Below are 19,744 nucleotides of genomic sequence, written 5' to 3' on the forward strand. Positions count from 1 at the left end.
AGTCCAATCTGGCCTTAGCATAGTGATTTCTTCTATAATCCTGTATTATATCATAGACAATAGAAACGATCCTTCTGGGGGTCATGCAGCGCAGTAGGTAGAGAGTGCCCCCAGCTCGGGCGGCTCAGACATGTTGTCGCCCAACAATTCGTGCAACGCGTGTCTCACTCTATAGAATTGAATACGAGCAAGAGGTGTATATTTGCGTCCTTCAATATCAAACTCATCCCATCCCGTAGTCTTGCCCTCTGAGAACACGTTGCCTACCTTGGTGATATCAAGCATCGCAAGAGCCTGTACCACCCCCTTCTCTCAACTTATCGGCAGCCAGTGACACCACACAATCGGGGTCAGGGGAGAATATTGAATCGTGCCTGCCTGCTTCTTCAGCAGATTTTGCCACGCATGTACCACTGAATTAACAGAGTCCAGGACACCAGTCCTTCTGAGTGGGACCTGAAACAGTACCAGTGAAAGTGAATTGGGAGCTGTAGCCACCTTTTCAATTAGTCAATGAGGCGGATGCATTTCCTCGTGGATCCGGTGGAAGGTATGTGAGTCCTGCACCGCTCTATAATATAACTCCAGATCTGGAGCCCCCAGTCCTCCCATAGAGTATGGCAGCGTGAGAACATCCCACTTGACGCGTGGCTGTTTCCCTGCCCAAGCCAATCTCATCAATAGAGAGCAATCGTCTCAAAAATGTGCCCAAGTAGCAAGATCGGGATATTCAGAAATAAGAATAAGAATCCAGGAAGTACCACCATCTTCATTAAGGATATGCGTCCTAATAAGGACAGGGAAGGCAGATCCACCTATCCACTTCTTCCTCTAGTCTGGTGATAGCTTTATCGTAGTTTTCGCTAAGGACTAGGCCCGAATCGGTATGTACTTGTATGCCTAAATAGCGGATCGGGTCCGACGCCCACTGTAGGTGGTAGTCTAGGCCAACCGGCACCATAGCTGGAGATAAAGGAAAGATTGTCGACCTAGCCCAGTTGATTTTAAGTCCAGACATTTCCCCATACTGCACCACCTCATTTAGGATCGGGTCAGGTTGGTCTCCGGATCCCTAACATACAGCAGCAAATTGTCATCTGCATATGCCGACAAAATGAGGTTATAATTAGGACATTTAATCCCCCTATGGCTACGATATTCCCTTAAGGCACAAGCAAGGGGCTCAGCCACTAAGGCATAAAGTAATGGGGACAGCGGGCACCCCTACCGGGTGCCTCTCGATATTCTAAAAGGGGTTGTGACTATGTCACCAGCTCGTTTCCGAGCATCAGGAGAGCTGTACAGCACCTCCACCAGTTTAAGGAAAATTTCCCCCACGCCTATGCGTCTCAGTACACCATACATAAAATTCCATTCCATGGAATCAAAGGCTTTTTCTGCATCCTCAAAGAGCGCTGCTGCTTGAACCTCAGGCATAATGTGTTGAATTGTGTCCAAAAAGTTCTCAAATTGTACGACAAGTTGCGCTCCGGGACAAAACCCGACTGCTCTGGGCCCACCATTAACAGTACCAATGGTGCAAGCCGATTAGCCAAGATCTTCGCAAAAAGTTCAGTGTCAACATTCAGGAGCGATAAGGGCCTAAAGGACGAACATTTGTTTGGAGGTTTGCCTGATTTTAATAAAGTGACAATAAGTGCTTCTCTTATTGAGGGTGGCATCATCCCATTCTCGCCCATCTCCTCAAATAGAGTAATCCAATGAGGGATCAGAAACCCCTTGAATTCTTTATAAAATGCTACAGTGAGGCCATCCAGCCCAGGAGCGCTCCCTACTCGCATTGCATTTAGTGCAGAAAGGACCTCGTTAGAATCTATTGGTTTCATTAAATGCTCCTTATGTTTATTAGATAACCATGGCATCTGAATATGCTCTATATATTCTGAGATTGCTGCCGCATCTGATTTCGTTCTAGTGTGGTACAATTCCAAATAATATTGACTAAATCTTCCTGCTATCTCTATAGGGTTAGTCAGTAGTTTTCCATCTGCAGTTCGCAACTCCGTCACGTTCCCCGCCTCCCTCATGTCACGTAACTGGGGAGCCAGCACTGCGCCCAGCCGCTCTCCCTCCCTGTAAGTCTTGGCCACTGCATACTTCCCCAAGTGTTTTATCTCGCTGTCTGCGATCTCATGGTACTCTTCAAGTGCTTCCTTCAAGTTATCAAAAGCCGTAGTATTACCATCATCCAAGACCTCTTTTTCTAATTCTGCCAATCGCTTTTCCAAAACTACCAGACCCTGTCAGATAGAACGAAGGACCCCAGAATGCTTGGAGATGGCCACACCCCTGATGTACACTTTGAATGTTTCCCAAATAGTGGGAAACCGTTGAACAGATTCAATATTCGTATCAAAAAAGCTTTCTATGGCTTCTGCAAATTCAGACCTAAATACACTATTTAACAAAGAGTATGGGGGAATCTCCATGTGAAGGGAGTGGGCTTCTTTCTCAAGCTTTCAATATCTAGCATTATTGAGGAATGATCAGAGAAAGATCGGGGGAGTATCTTGCAGGCTCGTACCTGCTGCAACAAAGATCTCAAAATGAACCAATAATCTATTCTAGTGTGTAAGTTGTGCGGGGCCAAATAATGGGTGAATCCCCCCACTCTGCAGCACTACCAGATAAGGAGGTCTGGAGGTCTAGATAACATCAGCAAGAAAATGGTAGCAGTGGCAGCTACGTCCATCAGGGCGTTGAATGTGCTTGCCATTCTGGGTTGCAATGACCGTCAAATGTGGTCCGATCTGTTGGCTTTCTTTGCAGTTCCTACTGGATGCCAAGAAAAATGATGAAAAAGAGACCTCTCAAGAATGTGCTAGAGCATTCTCTGAATATATAGACACTGCCATGGACAGCTCCTCCACCGCTTTTAGGCAAATGGCAGGTGCAGCAGTATTGCACTGACAGAGCTGGTTGAAAGCGACCTCTTTCCGCCCTGTGGTACAAGCGAAAATTCTGGATTTACCCTTTGATGGGGAGAATTGTTTTGGGAAACATGTAGATGATGCTCTACAGGCCATTCAAACTGATGCAGATATAGGTGCACATGCATCAACATTCTGTAAAGCGATTCCTTAATAGCGAGAAATAAAGAATCGCTAATAAGGAATCGCATTCCAGAATGCATGAACAGATTCGGTATAATTTAGCGTTTCCTTAAAAATCTCTAATAATTACCGAAAACTCAATAGCGATTCCTTAAAATAAAGATTAGCAATTACTGAAATCGGTATTACCGAATTTGGTATTAGCGAGTTCGGAAATAGCGAATTCGCAAAAAACGGGTCGCACAAGAAGCGGACTGATGACATTACAACCAGGAAGTCATCCAGCCCATCCCTCATTCACTGCCCTGAGGAGCTCACAGGAGGAGGCAGAGCATACAGGCTGAGGCAAGAGACTTCACCCTCTGAACCCATCCACCCTACCTTCATCCAGGATGGACAAGGATACACCTGCCACTTCAGACACGCCCAGGAAGAGGAAGAGATAGTTCTCTGACAGGGAACTTGAGCATTTGATCGAGGGGGTGTGCAGCAAGCATGACAAGCTGTTTGGGAAGCTGTCACTCAAGGTGCCCGAAGCTGAGAAGCGGAAGATTTGGCTTGGCATCAGGAAGAGGGTGAATGCTGTAGGAGTGACGCACCGCAGCATCGACGACCTTAAGAAGAGGTGGTATGACCTCAGGAAGAGGGCAAAGGAACGCATTGCCGAAAGGGTCAAGGAGGCAGCTGGCACAGGAGGGGGGCCATCCACAGTACCTGCCAACACTGCCCTGGAGGAGCTCGTTGAGGGGACCATTGAGCCAGAGGCAGTCGTCGGAGTAACCCAGATGGACACCTCCGGCGCAGCAACCACAGAACAAGGTAAGATGCATGCCTGCGCCTATACGCTGCGTATTGTATACCCATCCCCATCCCCCCAGGTCAATAACAGTGTGCAGGGAGAAGTGCATAACACATATGCCCTCACATCAGTATTGCATCATGGGAGTCGTAGTCATGTTAGCCAAGTGTGCATGTATAATCACCAATGCACAATAAATTAGATCAGCAGTACAGGCCCAACAGAGTGTCAAATTATGTAATTTATTGTAGGAAATAAATGCTGAATGACAAACAGATGTAGTCACAAAATAAACTAACAATGCACTGTTTCACACACAGATGCATCTACTGGGGAATCTGATGACAGTGAGCGCCTCATCATCACCGAGACACCGTCAGATACCCATGGCGACACTCCGCAGGAAGGTCAATCCCCACCACCACCAGCGACAATACCACCACCACCACCAGTGACAATACCACCACCATCACCAGCGACAATACCACCAAGACGCAGGGCACATGTCCCCTCCCTGCAGGTGATGGATGCAGACCCGAGTCCAGCACCCACAAGTGCCCACAGTCAGACACGTGTCACACCGCCAGCCCCACCACCAGCACGTGGCCGAGTCACACAGCGGCGCAGGTCCATGCGCAGTGCTGCCAAGGGAGGCGACCAGCCAAGGAACATCTATGGTGGTGTAGAGGCCCAAATGCTGCGTGTTCATCGCCTGCAGGGGAGACACATAGGGACAATGAACCTCAAAATCTCAAAACTCGCCAAACACATGTGCACTGGAATTGGTTGTTTGCCACTCGCTAACGGGAGATTTTAGCGATTCGGTATTTTTGCGAGGAGATTTTTGCTTGATGCATGTGCCAGATAGTTTGTACCCTGGGAACGTTGTAGCAAAGGTGCTTTCAGTCCTTTCGTGGCAGAAGAGGACAATTTGTAGAATGGCCTTCCTGTCAGTCTTACAGATATCAGCCACATTCAAAGCAGGGGTATCGATCCGAATACACTATGCAACAATGGTACAGGCCCTCCACCGCTCCTACATCCAACGCGAAGATGACCCCTGGCTGGTGGGAAAGCCCAAGATGCTGCTAGAAGACAGTGACAATTTCAGGCTCTGGCCCCCTCGCAACGCCCGGACCAACCATTTAGCCACTATCTCTTCGTCTTTTACGATCAATGGGAGAGCATCTCTTCAGACAAATGGGTGTTGGACATCATACATCATGGTCACATCCTGGAATTTATTCAAAAGCCTCCCAATCATCCCTCTCCCAAGAGAATGCATTAAACATCTCACTCTCTTAAAGCAAGAGATATGTCTGCTCCTCTCAAAGGGAGCGATTGAATAAGTTCCTTGGCAGCAGCGCAGCAGGGGTTCCTACCCAAACTTCTTCCTCATCAAGAAAAGGTCTGGGAAATGGAGACAGGTTATAGATCTCAGGCAGCCAAAGTATATAAAAAAATCAACCTTTGTGAATGCTGTCTCTGCAATAAATGTTATTTCTGGTCAATAAAGGGGATTTCATGATGTCTCTGGATCTCTTAGACACATATTTCCATATTCCCATTCATGAGAAACATCAGCAATTAATAAGGTTTGAGGTGGCAGGATGCTACTACTAATTCAACGTTCTCCCTTTTGGCCTACTGTCGGCCCCCAGAGTCTTCACAAAATGCTTTGCTCCAGTAGCTGCTTTCCTAAGAAGTAACAGCAACCAAGTATTCCATTGCCCGGACAACTGGTCAAGCATCCCACATTCCTCTCAGCAAAAAGATCTACCTTGGCCTGTCGGCAGCTGTTCAAGTCTCTGGGGCCGAAGCTGAATGCAGAAAAATCATCCCTGATACCATCCCAATCATTGGTGTTTCTAGGGTCCATTCTGGACACTACGGTCGCTAAACCTTACCCGACCGCAGAGAGAGTTAAAAAAAAAATAATGGAGAAGGAGGAGCCTAGCGTGCAACCAAGATGACCGCGTAGGCTTACGGCTCTCGAGGGCCTCCGCAACCTCCCACGTCTATCCTGACTAAATCCTGGTAAATTCGACGGGCTTTTGCTGATGCATCCGCGCTGAGGTGCCACCCGTTTTCCAAATTCAGATCGGACGCCGGGAACCCGAATGGTTGCCCTCCGAAATTTGCGGCCTGCTACTGCCTTGGTCCCGATCTCGAGTTGGTGAGGTGCCCGGGTACGAAGTGAACAACAGCGGCACGCTGGGCTTGACTTGCCACGTACCCCGCACTTTCACTTTCGTTTTCAAGTGTTTTTTTTGTTTTTTTTTTAGATCGGCTGCGGGACCTTGGGGTTTCAGAGGTGCGCGGATGGCGGAGTGTCTGGCCTGATTTTCGGACGATACACGGGCTTCCTGTCTGCGACTGCTGTGTTCGATTGATTTAGCCACCTGATCCCTGTCCCTGGCGCTGGCGGGTGCCAACCTTGGTGGCCTCCGGACGATGGCGGCGAGACTAGACGGGGACAAGTCGAAACCCAAGTCTTCCCGGAGAGGATCCTATACTCAGGCCAACAACATGGATCGTTATGCGCAGCCAAAGGGATCCCCCAGTGGCCTGCATAAATTGCCTGAGAGGTCTAAAGAGGTATCGGGCCCGTCGTCAGAACTGACCCTGCAGGACGTCATGGGCGCCATTGAGGAGATGAAGGCTGCTGTGGGTCAGCGGTTTGATTCCCTGGCTCATAAATTGAACGCGGTCCTGCTCGATGTGAATTTGGTCAGGGCAGACCTGTCCAAAACCAACGAGCCTAACTGTGGACGTGGCCGCCCTGTCCGTAGGTTGCGGCTTGCCAGTGACCAGACGGATCGTCGACTTGAGGACTCCGAAAGCAGGGCTAGACGGAACAATGTTCGCGTCATCGGAGTGCCGGAAAGATCGGAGGAATCTGCGGCTGATCTTTTTGTGGAAGATCTGGTGATGAATCATCTCGCGCCCAAGGGATTGAGCAAGTTCTTTGTGGTGGAGCGGGCCCACAGGATCCCAGGTGGTGCGCCCAAGGTGGGTGCTCCCCCGCGGCCTATAATTGCCCGTCTTTTTAACTTTCGGGATAGAGATGCTATCCTTCAGGCGTCGAGAGTGGCCGGGCCGCTGAAGTTTGAGAACTCCAATGTTAGCTTTTATCCGGACTTCACGCCAGCGGTCCAGAAACAACGGCTGGGATTTTTGGGTGTCAAACGGCGCTTGAGGGACATGGAGCTGAAATATGCGATGTTATTCCCGGAGAGGTTGCGGGTTGAGTTCCAGGGTCGGTCCCACTTTTTTGACCGGCCGGAGGCAGTTGGAGACTGGTTGGACGCCCTGCCTCGGGGACAGGCTCGAGACAGTCGGACGGCGGAGAGCGGACGGGATGTGGTGGAGCAGGACTAGAACTTGGTTCCTGGTGATGGACTGGACTAGCGATGTTTTGTACCTTGGCTCAATTGCACTCTAATTTTGCACAACATGCCCTTCAAATGCTTGGGGGTTGCGGGGAGCTTATTGGGGCCTTTTCCTCCTTCTGGGGTTCTTTTTGTGGTACATGTTAGGGCGACAGGCACACTGCAAGTTGGGGGGGCTGTATGGGCTCAAGCAGGGGTGCAGGGAGGGGGGAGTTGTGGTTCCGGGACTGTGGGGAAGGGGGGTTGTTGGGGATTGTTTTTTTGTTTTGCAAGGCAATGTGAAGTTTTCTGCTGACGTATCCGGATTGTGCTCTCTGGGATGTGGGTACCATGTGCGGGAGTGGGATGGGGGGTAGGGAATTGAGAATCCTTTCGTGGAATGTGAATGGACTGGGGGACAGGATCAAGCGCGGGGTGGTGTTGCAGTTCTTGAAGCGGATTTCGCCTGACATTGTTTTCCTGCAGGAGACACATTTGATTGGGAACTCCTTCCAGGCCCTAAATAGGAGGGGCTATCGCCTTGCCGCTCACTCTGGTTTCACTTCTGGCTCTAGGGGAGTGGGCATTCTGGTTAGGGCCTCTCTCCCATTGGAAGTAGACGAGGTGCTTCACGATGATAGGGGGCGATATGTGGCACTGGTGGGGAGATGGGAGGGCAGGACTATTTCGCTCGTGGCTGTGTACGTGCCTCCGGGCTTACAAACGGCCACATTTGCTGATTTGGGGCGTTTGGTCCTTGGACTCCCTGGGGGGGTTCTGGTGTTGGGTGGTGACTTTAATGCAGTTGTCTCCGGGTTGGAGGACCGTCACCCCCCCAGGGATCTCCCTAGGGCTCAGGACTGGTTGGGGGTTTTTTTGGACACTTTGGGACTTGTACCCTGCTGGAGATTGACGCACCCGGGACAGGCGCAGTATACCTTTCACTCGGGGGCCCATGGGAGTCTCTCGAGACTTGATTACATGCTTATGCCGGCGATCCAAGCTGGGATGATTGGGGAGGTGCGGCATTTGGCCCGGGGTATCTCTGACCATTCCCCTATATGGTTGCAACTGAGGGTTGTCCCTGGGGCAGAGGGGAGAGTGGCACCCATTAGCCCCTGGTATCTTCGTAACCCCAAGGTCCGCGCGGAGCTGGTCAAGTCCACTGGTCACTACTTCACTGATAATGTGGGGTCGGTGTCGTCGGCTGTCTCCCTATGGGAGGCTTATAAAGTGGTGATCAGGGGGCAGGCCTTGTCCCTTATCTCCCATGCTAAGAGGTGCGAGAGGGCAGAGGTGGTCCACCTGGAAGCTGAGATAGCTGAAATGGAGGAGGACTTGGAGCGTGGAGTTACTGATGAGAAATTGCATGTTCTCAGCCTCAAACAATCAGATTATAGAGCGCTAGTCACGGAAGCTGCTAAAGAGATGGGTAGAGAACAGCAAGGGCGACTGTATGATGTGGGGGATAAGGCCGGAAAGCTGATTGCTTGGTTGGATAAGAAGGAGAGAGCGAGCAGGGTGGTGCCCGTTGTGGAGAGGACGGATGGAGTGAGTGTGACTGACCCGGTTGAGATCGTTGACTGCTTCGCGGCTCATTTCCGCGGAGTATATTCTCCGGTCTCTGGGCGTTCGGAGGAGGACTCTCGTCTGTTGCTTAGAGACATTGCATTGCCAACCCTATCGGAGGCTGATGCAGTATTGATGGAGGCGAAGTTGTCGTCAGATGAGATCGCTCTGGCCACTCGCTCGATCGCATCGGGTAAAGCCGTGGGTCCTAACGGTCTTCCCATTGAACTCTACAAGTTGCGTCCCGATAAGATAGCGCCGTATCTTCGGGACATGTTTCTTGCGGTACGTGCGGTGGGCTTCCTCCCCCCGACCAACGCCTCGCCACCATAGTTGTGATACACAAAGAGGGGAAGCCGCGAGATCGCTGCGCCTCCTACAGGCCCATTTCGCTGCTGAATGCAGAACCCAAAATTCTGGCTAAGGTGTTGGCTAACCGACTGGTTCGGGTCGTGGGCGACTTGATTCATCAGGATCAGTCTGGTTTTATACCCCATCGGAATACCGCTCTAAATTTGAGGTGGTTGCACGGCGTGCTTGCTAGAGCGGAATTCATACGTGAGCCGGCCATCTTGGCATCCTTGGATGCTACTATGGCGTTCGACACTTTGGAGTGGCCATATATTTGGGCCGTGTTGGCGAAATTTGGGTTTGGCCCTGAGTTTATTGGTTGGGTAAAATTACTATATGCTGACCCACTGGCTCAGGTGGTGGTGAATGGTAGGGTGTCGGCTCCCTTCGCACTGGGGAGAGGTACGCGGCAGGGATGTCCGTCATCACCCCTTCTCTTTGCACTTTCTTTAGAGCCTCTCGCCGCCTGGTTGCGTTGGGAGCCGTCGTTGCGTGGCATTAGATGGACGCCGGAGTTTGAAGACCGTGTCTCCCTTTACGCGGATGACATCCTTCTGTATCTCACCTTCCCCCGACAGTCGCTAATTGTATTGGTGGATGTACTGCATTCCTTTGGTCGCAACTCCGGCCTGGTCATCAACTGGGCCAAGTCGTGCGTCTACGTCCTCTCAGGGGATGCCCCCCTCCTGCCACGGGATTGCCCTATTCAGATTGCTACCCGGGGGTTCAAATATTTGGGAATCTTCATCTCACTGGATCCCGCGGTCCGCTATGAGCGAAATCTTCTCCCTCCCCTCCAGCGATTGAAGGCCGACGTCGCGAGGTGGCGACGACTTCCGCTCTCGCCGCTCGGACGGGCGGCATTGTTTAAAATGATGTCGCTACCTCGCTTTTTGTACGCTTTGCAGAATACTCTAGATGTCGTGCCAGCCCGCTATTTCCGGGAGGTGGAGGGTCTTCAGCGCCAACTGTTTTGGGACGGGCGGCCGCGGATTGCTCTCGCCAAGTTGACGCTCCCTTGGTACGATGGGGGGGTCGCCCTCCCCGATATTAAACGATACTATTGGGCGTCTAAGTTGGCGGCGGTGAACCACGGAATATACGGTCCTGCCCTGAACCCGGCCTTCGAGATGGATAAATTTCTGCTCCCGGGTGGGGACTATAATCGGGCGCTGTACTCGGTAACCCCGGACACGCGGTTGACGGGACCCACGCAGGTGGCGGTACGTGTGTGGCACGCGGCGAATGCTGCGATGGGGTGGAAGGATCGCTTGACTCGGGCGACGCCGTTGTATGCGTCTGGGCTGTTTGTGGAGATCGAAAGGCTTTGAGAAATGGGATATGATTGGTATATGTAAGGTGGGTGATCTTTGGGTGAAGGGAGCTTTCAAAACGTTTGAAATGCTTAAAATGGAATATAAATTAAACGATAGAGAGTACTTCCGGTATGCTCAAGTCCACCATGCGCTGTGTTCGGTCTTTCCGGACGCTGCTGCTATCCCCGAGTATTCCCCACTGGAGGATAGAGTGTTGGATGGCTACGTGCCCGACAGCACTATTTCTCTGATTTATAAGAAACTCATTAATGATCGCGCGGACTTGCTCCTCCGTCTGCGGGAGGCATGGACGGGCGATGGCTTGGAATTGGACGATGAGGACTGGGTATCGGCGGTGGCCTCCCCGAAAGAGGTGGCGATCCCAGCCCGCTTACGGTTTGTACAGCTGAAGATCCTTCATAGAGTGTATATCACGGGGCCCGGTTTGCTGCGTATGGGTTATTCGATGGATGGACTGTGTAAACGTGGATGTGGCCTGCCAGGCAACTTTCTTCATATCTTGTGGGAATGTTCGGAGGTTGTGCGATTTTGGAACGGTATCCACACTGTAATGGAGGAGGTCACACACGTTGCCCTGTTGCCAGAGGCTAGGAGGTGTTTGTTGAATGTCTGGGAACCGAATGATTGTAATGCGGCACAGACACAGTGGGTGACCTTGGGGTGCATGGTGGCTAAGCGTAACATTGCACAGTTGTGGGGCTCCCCGAGGCCGCCAACGATCGAGGTATGGAAGGAGAATATGGATTGGTGTATGTTTAGGGAAAAGACGGTGTATGTGGCGAGAGGCAAGCCAGGGAAATGGACTAGGGTATGGGGTCCTTGGAATTTATATCGTGGAAGTATCTGCACCCCGCCTCTGCCATTAGAGGTCGATATCGCTTTGACCCCCTAGCCGCGCATTCTGCGGGAGGGTATGAGGTGTGTTCCATGCTCTGTTTTCCCGTTGCCCCCCTCTGCCGCTTCCGGACAGGAACTGCTTTGGACACTGTATGTTGTTCCCTATCCTTGGAAGAGCACGCTGCTATTTCGGACTCTCATTGCCTTGAGTGTGTTTTATATGTAATAGAAAACGAAACTGTTGTTTCCGATTGCTCCTGGCCTATGGCCACGGCCTGTTATATGTGCTCACGAACTGCCGGGCGCTTTGCCTCGGGCTCATTTGAATGTGTGGCGTTGCACTGCGGGCCTTCGGGCTCTATAACGGCCGGCCCTGGTGGTTGTAGGCCCTTGTCTGTATTTTACTGTGTGCTAACGGTTTCTAATAATAAAAAAAAAAAAAAAACAATGGCGACCGCTACTTCCCTTGCAAAAAAAGTCCACTTCAGTCAGAATGTTCAAGTCAATGTTGGGGATGCTATCTTCGTGCATTTCATTAATTTCAAATTGTCTGCACATGAGACAGTTACAGTAACAGTTGGATGCACTGTAGAAAAACAAAGGAAATCTCTCTGTGGTCAACTAGACTTGTTAAAGAATTCATAAAAGGCCTCCTGCAATATCCTCACAGCTGAATACGGTTTGTTCCCAACTCATGAAAGCTCCATTTGAGCTAATCAATAAATCAGATATGAAATATGTCTCATGGAAAACAGCCCATCTTTTGGCCCTCGCGTCAGCCAGAAGGGTCAGCGAAATTCAAGCTTTTACGGACACTGAGCCTTTCTTACAATTCAACAATAAGGTGTTGTTCAGAACCAACCCAAAGTGCATCCTGAAGGGTCCAACTTATTTTCACTTGAATGAACCTACTGTTCTGTCCACATATTTCAAAAACTCTTCCTCCGCTGCAGTAAGGGCTCTCCATTCTCTAGATGTCAAACATTGCTTGAAATTCTATATTCACAGAATGCAAGCTTTTAGAAAATCGGATCAGCTTCTCATCTCTTTTGCTCCACCCAGGAAGGGTTATGTACTTTCAAGAAGCAGCATATCCTGTTGGGTGTCCGTAGCTATTGCATATTGCCACAACAAATCAGGAAGACCACTGTCTTCAAACGTAATAGCACATTTAAACAGAAAGTTGGCTACATACACAGCCTTGTTTTCTGAAGTATCACTTTCAGACATTTGCAGAGCGGCAACATGGTCGAATGAACATACATTCACCAAGCACTATTGTTTGGATTCAGCATGGAAAGTGGGTGCCGTTCTCGGACAGGCAGTTTTAAGTTGCCTTTTTCAATAAGGTACAAATTGTTTTTTTCAAGTTTAATGAGCTTTATTGTAACAGTTAAAGATCAAGGTACAGCATTATACTAATAAACATAAAATCAGTACTACAAATTGTTTTTTAATTCTTTCATTGCAACATATTGGGTGATGATGTATTGTTATTGGTTGTATCACCATTGTTCTAAGTTTACTTCCTTCATAACCCTTTAGAGAGTCATGTTGCCTACCCACCACCATGTATTTTTTCCTTACTGCTAGGTACTCTGATTCAAGCATGTGAGTCTATGAAAGATTTAATACTGAAGTAAAAAGAAGTTACTTACCTGTACACTGCGGTTCTCCAGTATTATCTTTTATAAATTCACATGCGACCCGCCCATCTTCACGTTTTTGGCTTACCACTCCTATACCTCATATATATATCTTATTCCCTTTTATACTTGTGCTCGAAATCTGAGGTATGGTGGCTTTGCAGGGGAATAGTGGTTAAGGGTGTTGTCTCTGATTGGCTGAAGATTGGGTCCATTAAAACAATGTGAATTGGTTAACAATGTCAATTGCTTTTTCTGACTATTAATGTACTTACATGGTAATGCTGGTTTTAAATACCGTGGGACTCCCACCATGACAACGGGGAAGATTCAAGCATGTGAATCTTTGAAAGATATCAATACTGGAGAACAACAGTGTACAGGTAAGTAACTTGGGTTTTTTTCTGCGTAGTTGTAGAGTGTCATGGTGTAGGGCTTTATTGTCAGTTAGACATTGAAAAGAGGAGAAGAGGGTAATGAACTATGAGGAACACTAGGATCGGTACTGATGCAAGAACAGCAAGAAAAGGGAAAGGAAGATGATGCTGGTTCTATTTGCCAGGTAGAAGGAGATACAGTTTAGAGCAGTTGTTCTTAACCTCTTGACTAATGTGGAGGTCCACTGAATCATTGCTGGAATCCGGAAACCCCCACTGAATCATTATTGGAAGCTGGGGACCCCTGTCCAAAGCAATTTCTATGATTTGAGCTTCAAAAAAATATTCAAGAAAATACAAAAACATGTACACACCAAGCAAATGCTCAATATTATATTCTGTGTAATTCACCAACAAATATAGGAAATTATTTAACATTTACAATGTTGCTTCTTTATTAATGTATACGTTATTAATTTTAATTTATCAATGTAAATTTAATTTAATTTTGTGAAACAGTTGGGGGCCCCCTGAGTAGACCTCACTGACCCCCGGGAGTCCTCGGACCACAGGTTAAGACCCACTGATCTAGAGCGTTCATATGGATCCCAAGATTCTGTAGCATCAGTTGCAGAATTTGGTGATTGACTGTGTCAAAGGTAGCAGACAGGTCCAGCAGTAATTGTGCAGCCACTCCATTTCTGTCCAGGGTTGTTATCCGATCATCCTAGGACAAGACGGTAGGACGTCCCTCCGCCATTGGTTTAGGTGCACATTGCAAAAGGCACCACGGTAAGGCCAGGAGGGGATGTAGAGGAAAGCCTCTTGGCACAATCAGCTCCTAATTACTCAATGGCCGATGTTCTCAAACAACCATGCCCAAAAAAAAGACGAACAGCACAGAGTTGATCAAAATTATTGACAGACCCTCTAAGCAGGCAGCCGACTGTTTGGAGGCCAGACACAATACTTCTGCAATGTAGTCACATTTAGAGGTGCCAGGTACAGAGCAGTCAGGAATGCAGTGGAGGCCACTATGCACAACTCAACTCCTTTACAGATGATGTGCTCTCCCTCTCTGACTGCACCACACAGACAAAACATAATAGCAGTTTTACATTAGGTCAACAACAACATTTAACAAGCCTTAGCAAAGCCAATAGGTCTGGCCTCGGAAAAAAACACCATGTAATGCTTTTTTTAAATGCAAACTTATGAAATATGCAAACATGGCAAAAATATTAAAATAAAGGAGTGGCCCAGTACCCCAGCCCTGATATCCAAGTGCAGTCCTTTCCAGGTAGCTGTGCACATAGAATGAATCAAAATACCTTTACTCACAGTGCAAGGCAGCCAGTGAATAAAGTAGCAAACCCATTGCCTCATGCTGTAAAATGTGGTGGCAGAAGATAATTGTGAATGGAATGCGAACAGACCATCTACCCTTTTGTCCATGGGCTACTTATTTGGCTGAAAGAACACTCCACTGCCGCGATGTATGAGGTTGTAATTAAAAAGAATAAAGATTTGTTAGTCTGATCATATTTTTGGTGACTTTCATCAGACTAACACAGGCATGGCCATGTCAAAGCAAGGCTTATCAAGGTAAGCATTCCTCTGCATCACTTCATCTCACTGCTCAAGGGTAGCTGGACAAACTGCTTTCCTCTTTTCAAGGCACACTTTTCCAGGGACATGGTGGCTACAACTGCTCTCCTTGCGGGGTATTTTTGAAAGAAATCTGCAAAGCGGCAATCTGTAGTGCTTGGTGAAGGTCACAGTCCTTCACCCAGCACTGGGGCATCGATGAAAAGCCATTGTGGAATCCCCATTGGGACAAGTGTTGCTTCAAACCTGCTTATATAATCGGAGCCTCTTTCCCACCATTAATAGATATCTGCAGATGGGTCACCAGGGAGACGTTGCACTCCTTCCTTGATGCACAGTGCAGAGCGCAAGTGACAGTGGTACAGGTGCTGCTTCAAAATCTATATGCTTTCGGTGAGCCTCATTCCCGCTTTCCTCTTTGATACCTCTGGCACAGCTCTGTGAATCCATGGAAGAGTTAATGATGAAGAAGGTTAAATTAATTGACTGTGATTGTACCCTTCTATGGTAACATTGACTACCGGGGGTTCCTGGCTTGAGAACAAACATGGAAATCTTTGAAACACTGGTGAACTGTAGTTACAGAAAGCTCATTTTTGAGATTTTACCTACTATGAATGGGCCTTCCTTATTTTCCATTTCCCAAAAGGTACAAGAACAAGTCTTGAAAAAGTCGTCTTCGACGAAACTCGTGTCATTAACACAAGAAGACTGTTAAAAAAAAACAAAAAAACTTTCTATTTTAAAGATTGAAAACAACATTGCGATGACAGCAAGTTTCGTAGTACTCAGCATTGAGACTCAATACAACAATGACCAATTACCACATGTTTTCAGACTCTCAATATATCCCACCCTCCCCGACAAGTTAGCGTTTTATAGCCACATGATACGAGTCCTTTAATACAGCTCAATAGCATTAACTTGGTCAATAGGTGCACTTAACAACCCCCTATATTCATTCAATTTTCCCAAAATGTTGGTCCATTCATTAGGGCAGCCTCTGCTTTCCTATACCACTTTGTCTGCCTGCATACACAAATACATATCTATTTTCACTTCAGGGAAGGAGTGGACGCAGCCCTCCACATCCTGGCTATGCTATGTTTGGTCATCACAAAGCCCAGCGCCACCCCGAGTCGATCTTTAGTGTATAGCTCTGTTTTGTCCCAAATATTTAACAGGCACCACTTTGCCAACATTGACCTTGCACCCTGCACACATTCATAAGACCAGCCATCACTGCCCCACAATAATTCTGGAGCACTGGGCAGCCCCATAGCATGTGGATAAATGTGCCCTCTCGACCACAATCACTGGTGCAATGTGCCGACTCAGCCCTGCCCTTTTAGCCATTGTTGTGCAGGCATAGTAGGACTTATGTAAAATGTTTAGTTGTACGAGTCAAAATTGTGAGAGCACAGCTAACTCCTTTAGGGATGCAGTTGCCTCTTGCCATTCACCATCTTCCAAACTCCCCAGATCACCCACCCACTTTTCTCTGAGTCGAGTCAAGAGCTCTGGGTAGTTATATAACAGTTCTTGGTAGGTTAGTGAGATCGCGTTTCTTGTGATATAATAATCCAGCAGCCTGTCTTCCATTCGGAAGGACTCAGGAAGCTCCTCTCTCTTTGGCAGTGCCTTGCGTAGAGCATGACTAACCTGTAGTTTGCGATATGCCTCTGTGTGCGCTGACTGGTAGTCCCTTTCTAGTTCTGCAAAGAATATTATCTCCCCATGTGCCCACAAGTCCCCCACTCTTGACAGGCCTATTAGGTCCCATTTTTCAAAGTTTGCTGTTTGGCTAATGTGCCCAATATCGCCGTGTCCCACAGCGGGGTAGCACAGGTGATCTTACTCCACCAACCAAGTGCCGTTAGTGCTGTGTGCCATACTTGAAGCATGACTGAAGTCGAAGTTGGGAGCAAATTGGGGTGCCTCCCCTGTAGATAGCTCTGAGGTAGCCCCCAGGTTCCATATTTCACCTGTCCATTCTATAAGCGGGTTCATCCTCAGGAAGATGTACCCAATGATTGATGGCAGTAAGTTGGGCCACCCAGTAGTATTCCTGGAGGGCTGGAAGTGCCATTCCACTGCCGAACCAGCCCTGTGTCATTTTCACAGGGGATATTCTAGGAGACCCCCATCTCATAGGAGCGTTTGGATCACAATGTCCACAGCTTGAAAGTATGAAGGTTGGAACTGGGTACAGGGTATTATGAAGCACATAGAGAAAGCGGGCCGAACCATCATTTCAAAGAGCGACACCTTTCCCAATAGTGACATCTGTAAAGCTCTCCAGTGCTGTGCCCCACACTGCAGATGCTTGAGTGGGGGCTCGAGATTGCATCCATACAAGAAGACTGTTTTGTGATTCAACATGAAAATCTTAATTTCATAGTTTTACTGATTATAATTGTGTGGCCAGTCCAATTATCTGTTTTGTTTGTTACCCACTGGAGTACTTACCGCTGGCACTTTCTTTATTTATCTTGATTGAGCATTATGTTAGAATATAGTATATCAAAAATATATTCAGTGTCGCGTCCTCCCCAGCCGGGGGCATGCAAATGACCACACCACACACAGAGCTCTGTAACACACGTCTTTATTCTTCCGCATGCAACTGTTAACGGAACGGACTGTATCATAAACTTTTTTGACCACACCCAGAGACCTCCCACCTGATTACGTTACTCTGTAAGGAGTCTGCACAGGGCCACAAGGGTCCTACTGCACACTATCACAAAACACTACACTCCGGTTGTACTGAATCCATACCTGTTTGGATGTACTTTTGGTGTGCTCCAGACCACTCTGTGCTATGTGTGGCCTTGTGGCACACTCTAGCAGCACTTTTTTGGTAGGAGAAGTGCGGCCTTTGTAAGCAGCCATTTACTTTGAAAGTCTGCTTTTCTTTTCGTTAATTAATGCCATACTTCACATTGGATGTGCAGTGAAGCCCATACCACCGCTACCATTTCTAAAGTTAGTTTGTTTTTCTTTCCCAGGGCTACAATATTCGAACAAGGTTTTCACCCTTGCTATTGTGATTAGCAAGGTGACTTTTACAGGTATAGACAAGCACATTGAGTTAGCAAACTACAATGCTTGTTACATTGCTCCTTGCCCCATTCTTCCAAGTGCTTAAAGGCGTCTCTTAGTTTTGTGCAGCGGTAAACAAAATATATATGTGTGTTTTTATGTGGTGTGATTTCATTTTCTATCCGTGTGTGTCTGTTTTAGTTACTAAACACATTAGTTACTAAACACAACAGTTGACACATTCTTTCCCTACGGGAAGACAATTTTTAAGATATATTTATGTGAAGTTGGTTTGTTTCTACATTCGATGTCATGGTTTGCGTAGCATAACAATGAATGTTACTGGTCCAATAAGATTTTGCATGGTCTTTTTTGTATTGTTAATTTCTACAATGTTATTAAAAAGGTGCAACCTTCTCCAGTCAAATATCACTGTGAGTGCATAAGTCGAATTTGAACTTATACGTGAACCAGCCCAAATTCTGCTACCCTATATGTTTGCTACTTTTTGTCCCAACAGAATGAAAGATGAAGTTATGCAACTGAAGAAGGAGCATGAACGCTGCCAGAAAGAGGTAAGGTGTTGGTCAGGGCACACTTCTCTTTTCACACTCAAAAAATGACATTCACTGTGTGATCTTCATTAATTACTTCATTAATGCAAGTAGCAATATTATGTTTTTACTGTTTCGTCCTAGCTGTTTCTGATTCTAAACCTGTGTGTATTGTGTGAAATAACAGGATTGGACACTATTTCTAAAAGCTGTTAAACCAAAGGACCTGCTCAACTGGTACCTGTTAGACCCGGCCTCGTAGCATAGCCATCCCTGTCCCCGCACCACATAACCTGACCCATGCACCTCACGCAGCCCCCGAGCACACGGCCTAGCCGATCCTTCCCACCAGAACCCACACACACCCGACCCGGACTTCCCCGTCCGTGGCCTTCCTCCTTTCGGCCACACCGGGCCCGGGTGCCCACTTCATGCACCATGCTGGCCGCCCGGCCCCAGCGCGACCCTGGCCTAGAGGCGCCACTCCGGCTGGGGGACATTGCGCTCCCATTGGGATGAGAGAGGGAGGAGCAGTTTCCATCGCACCACTGAGCTCCCCTGGGAAGGTGGGTTTCGATCGGCCCGCCGGCCTCCCCGAGGGCTGGCTCCACGCCTGCTGGGTGTCTGGGACTCCTCCCGACCCGGCCCTGAAAGGATCAAAAGACAATGACAGGAAACCCCGACAAGCGACCCCCAGGTGACAAGACCCCCGCCTGCACAGACTCCGGACATCAAAGAGGAGTCGTCCTATAACAAGGGGTGCTCTGGGACTATCCGGCAGATTCGCCTTTGGAAACACCTGAGCCCTGCTGAGTGACTCGCGGCTCCCTGAAGATCGTAAGACCTCCGAACTTGGGCTTGAGCCCTGCTGAGTGACTCGCGGCTCCCTGAAGATCGTAAGACCTCCGAACCTGTGCTTGAGCCCTGCTGAGTGACTCGCGGCTTCCCAAAAAGATCGTAAGACCTCCGACTTGTGCTTGAGCCCTGCTGAGTGACTAGCAGCTCCCACAGACTCTCTTGGTCCCGCCGGACCCCGACGACGACAACCGTATCCCCCAGCTCGAGGATTGTGAGCTGTGCGCAGGGTACGCCCCTGCATTTGATCCATATCCCCAAAGACTGTCCCGCTACCTCCTACCCCCCCCGAGACTCTGTGAGCCCGCGCTCCACTTGTAT

General features: G+C 48.5%; 1 protein-coding gene across 8 annotated transcripts in view; it reads left to right on the top strand.

Moving 5' to 3' along the window:
* Window positions 1–19,744, top strand: part of IQANK1 (IQ motif and ankyrin repeat containing 1) — a 441,637-nt gene that overhangs the window by 311,822 nt on the left and 110,071 nt on the right. For all 8 annotated transcript variants that reach the window (XM_085604654.1, XM_085604655.1, XM_085604657.1 and 5 more), the window contains one exon: window positions 18,535–18,589. In XM_085604654.1, coding sequence (XP_085460780.1) covers window positions 18,535–18,589 — 55 coding nt within the window. The remainder of the gene's footprint in view (window positions 1–18,534; window positions 18,590–19,744) is intronic.

This window comes from Triturus cristatus, chromosome 5_1 (genome assembly GCF_964204655.1).
Source record: "Triturus cristatus chromosome 5_1, aTriCri1.1, whole genome shotgun sequence".
NCBI lineage: Eukaryota > Metazoa > Chordata > Amphibia > Caudata > Salamandridae > Triturus > Triturus cristatus.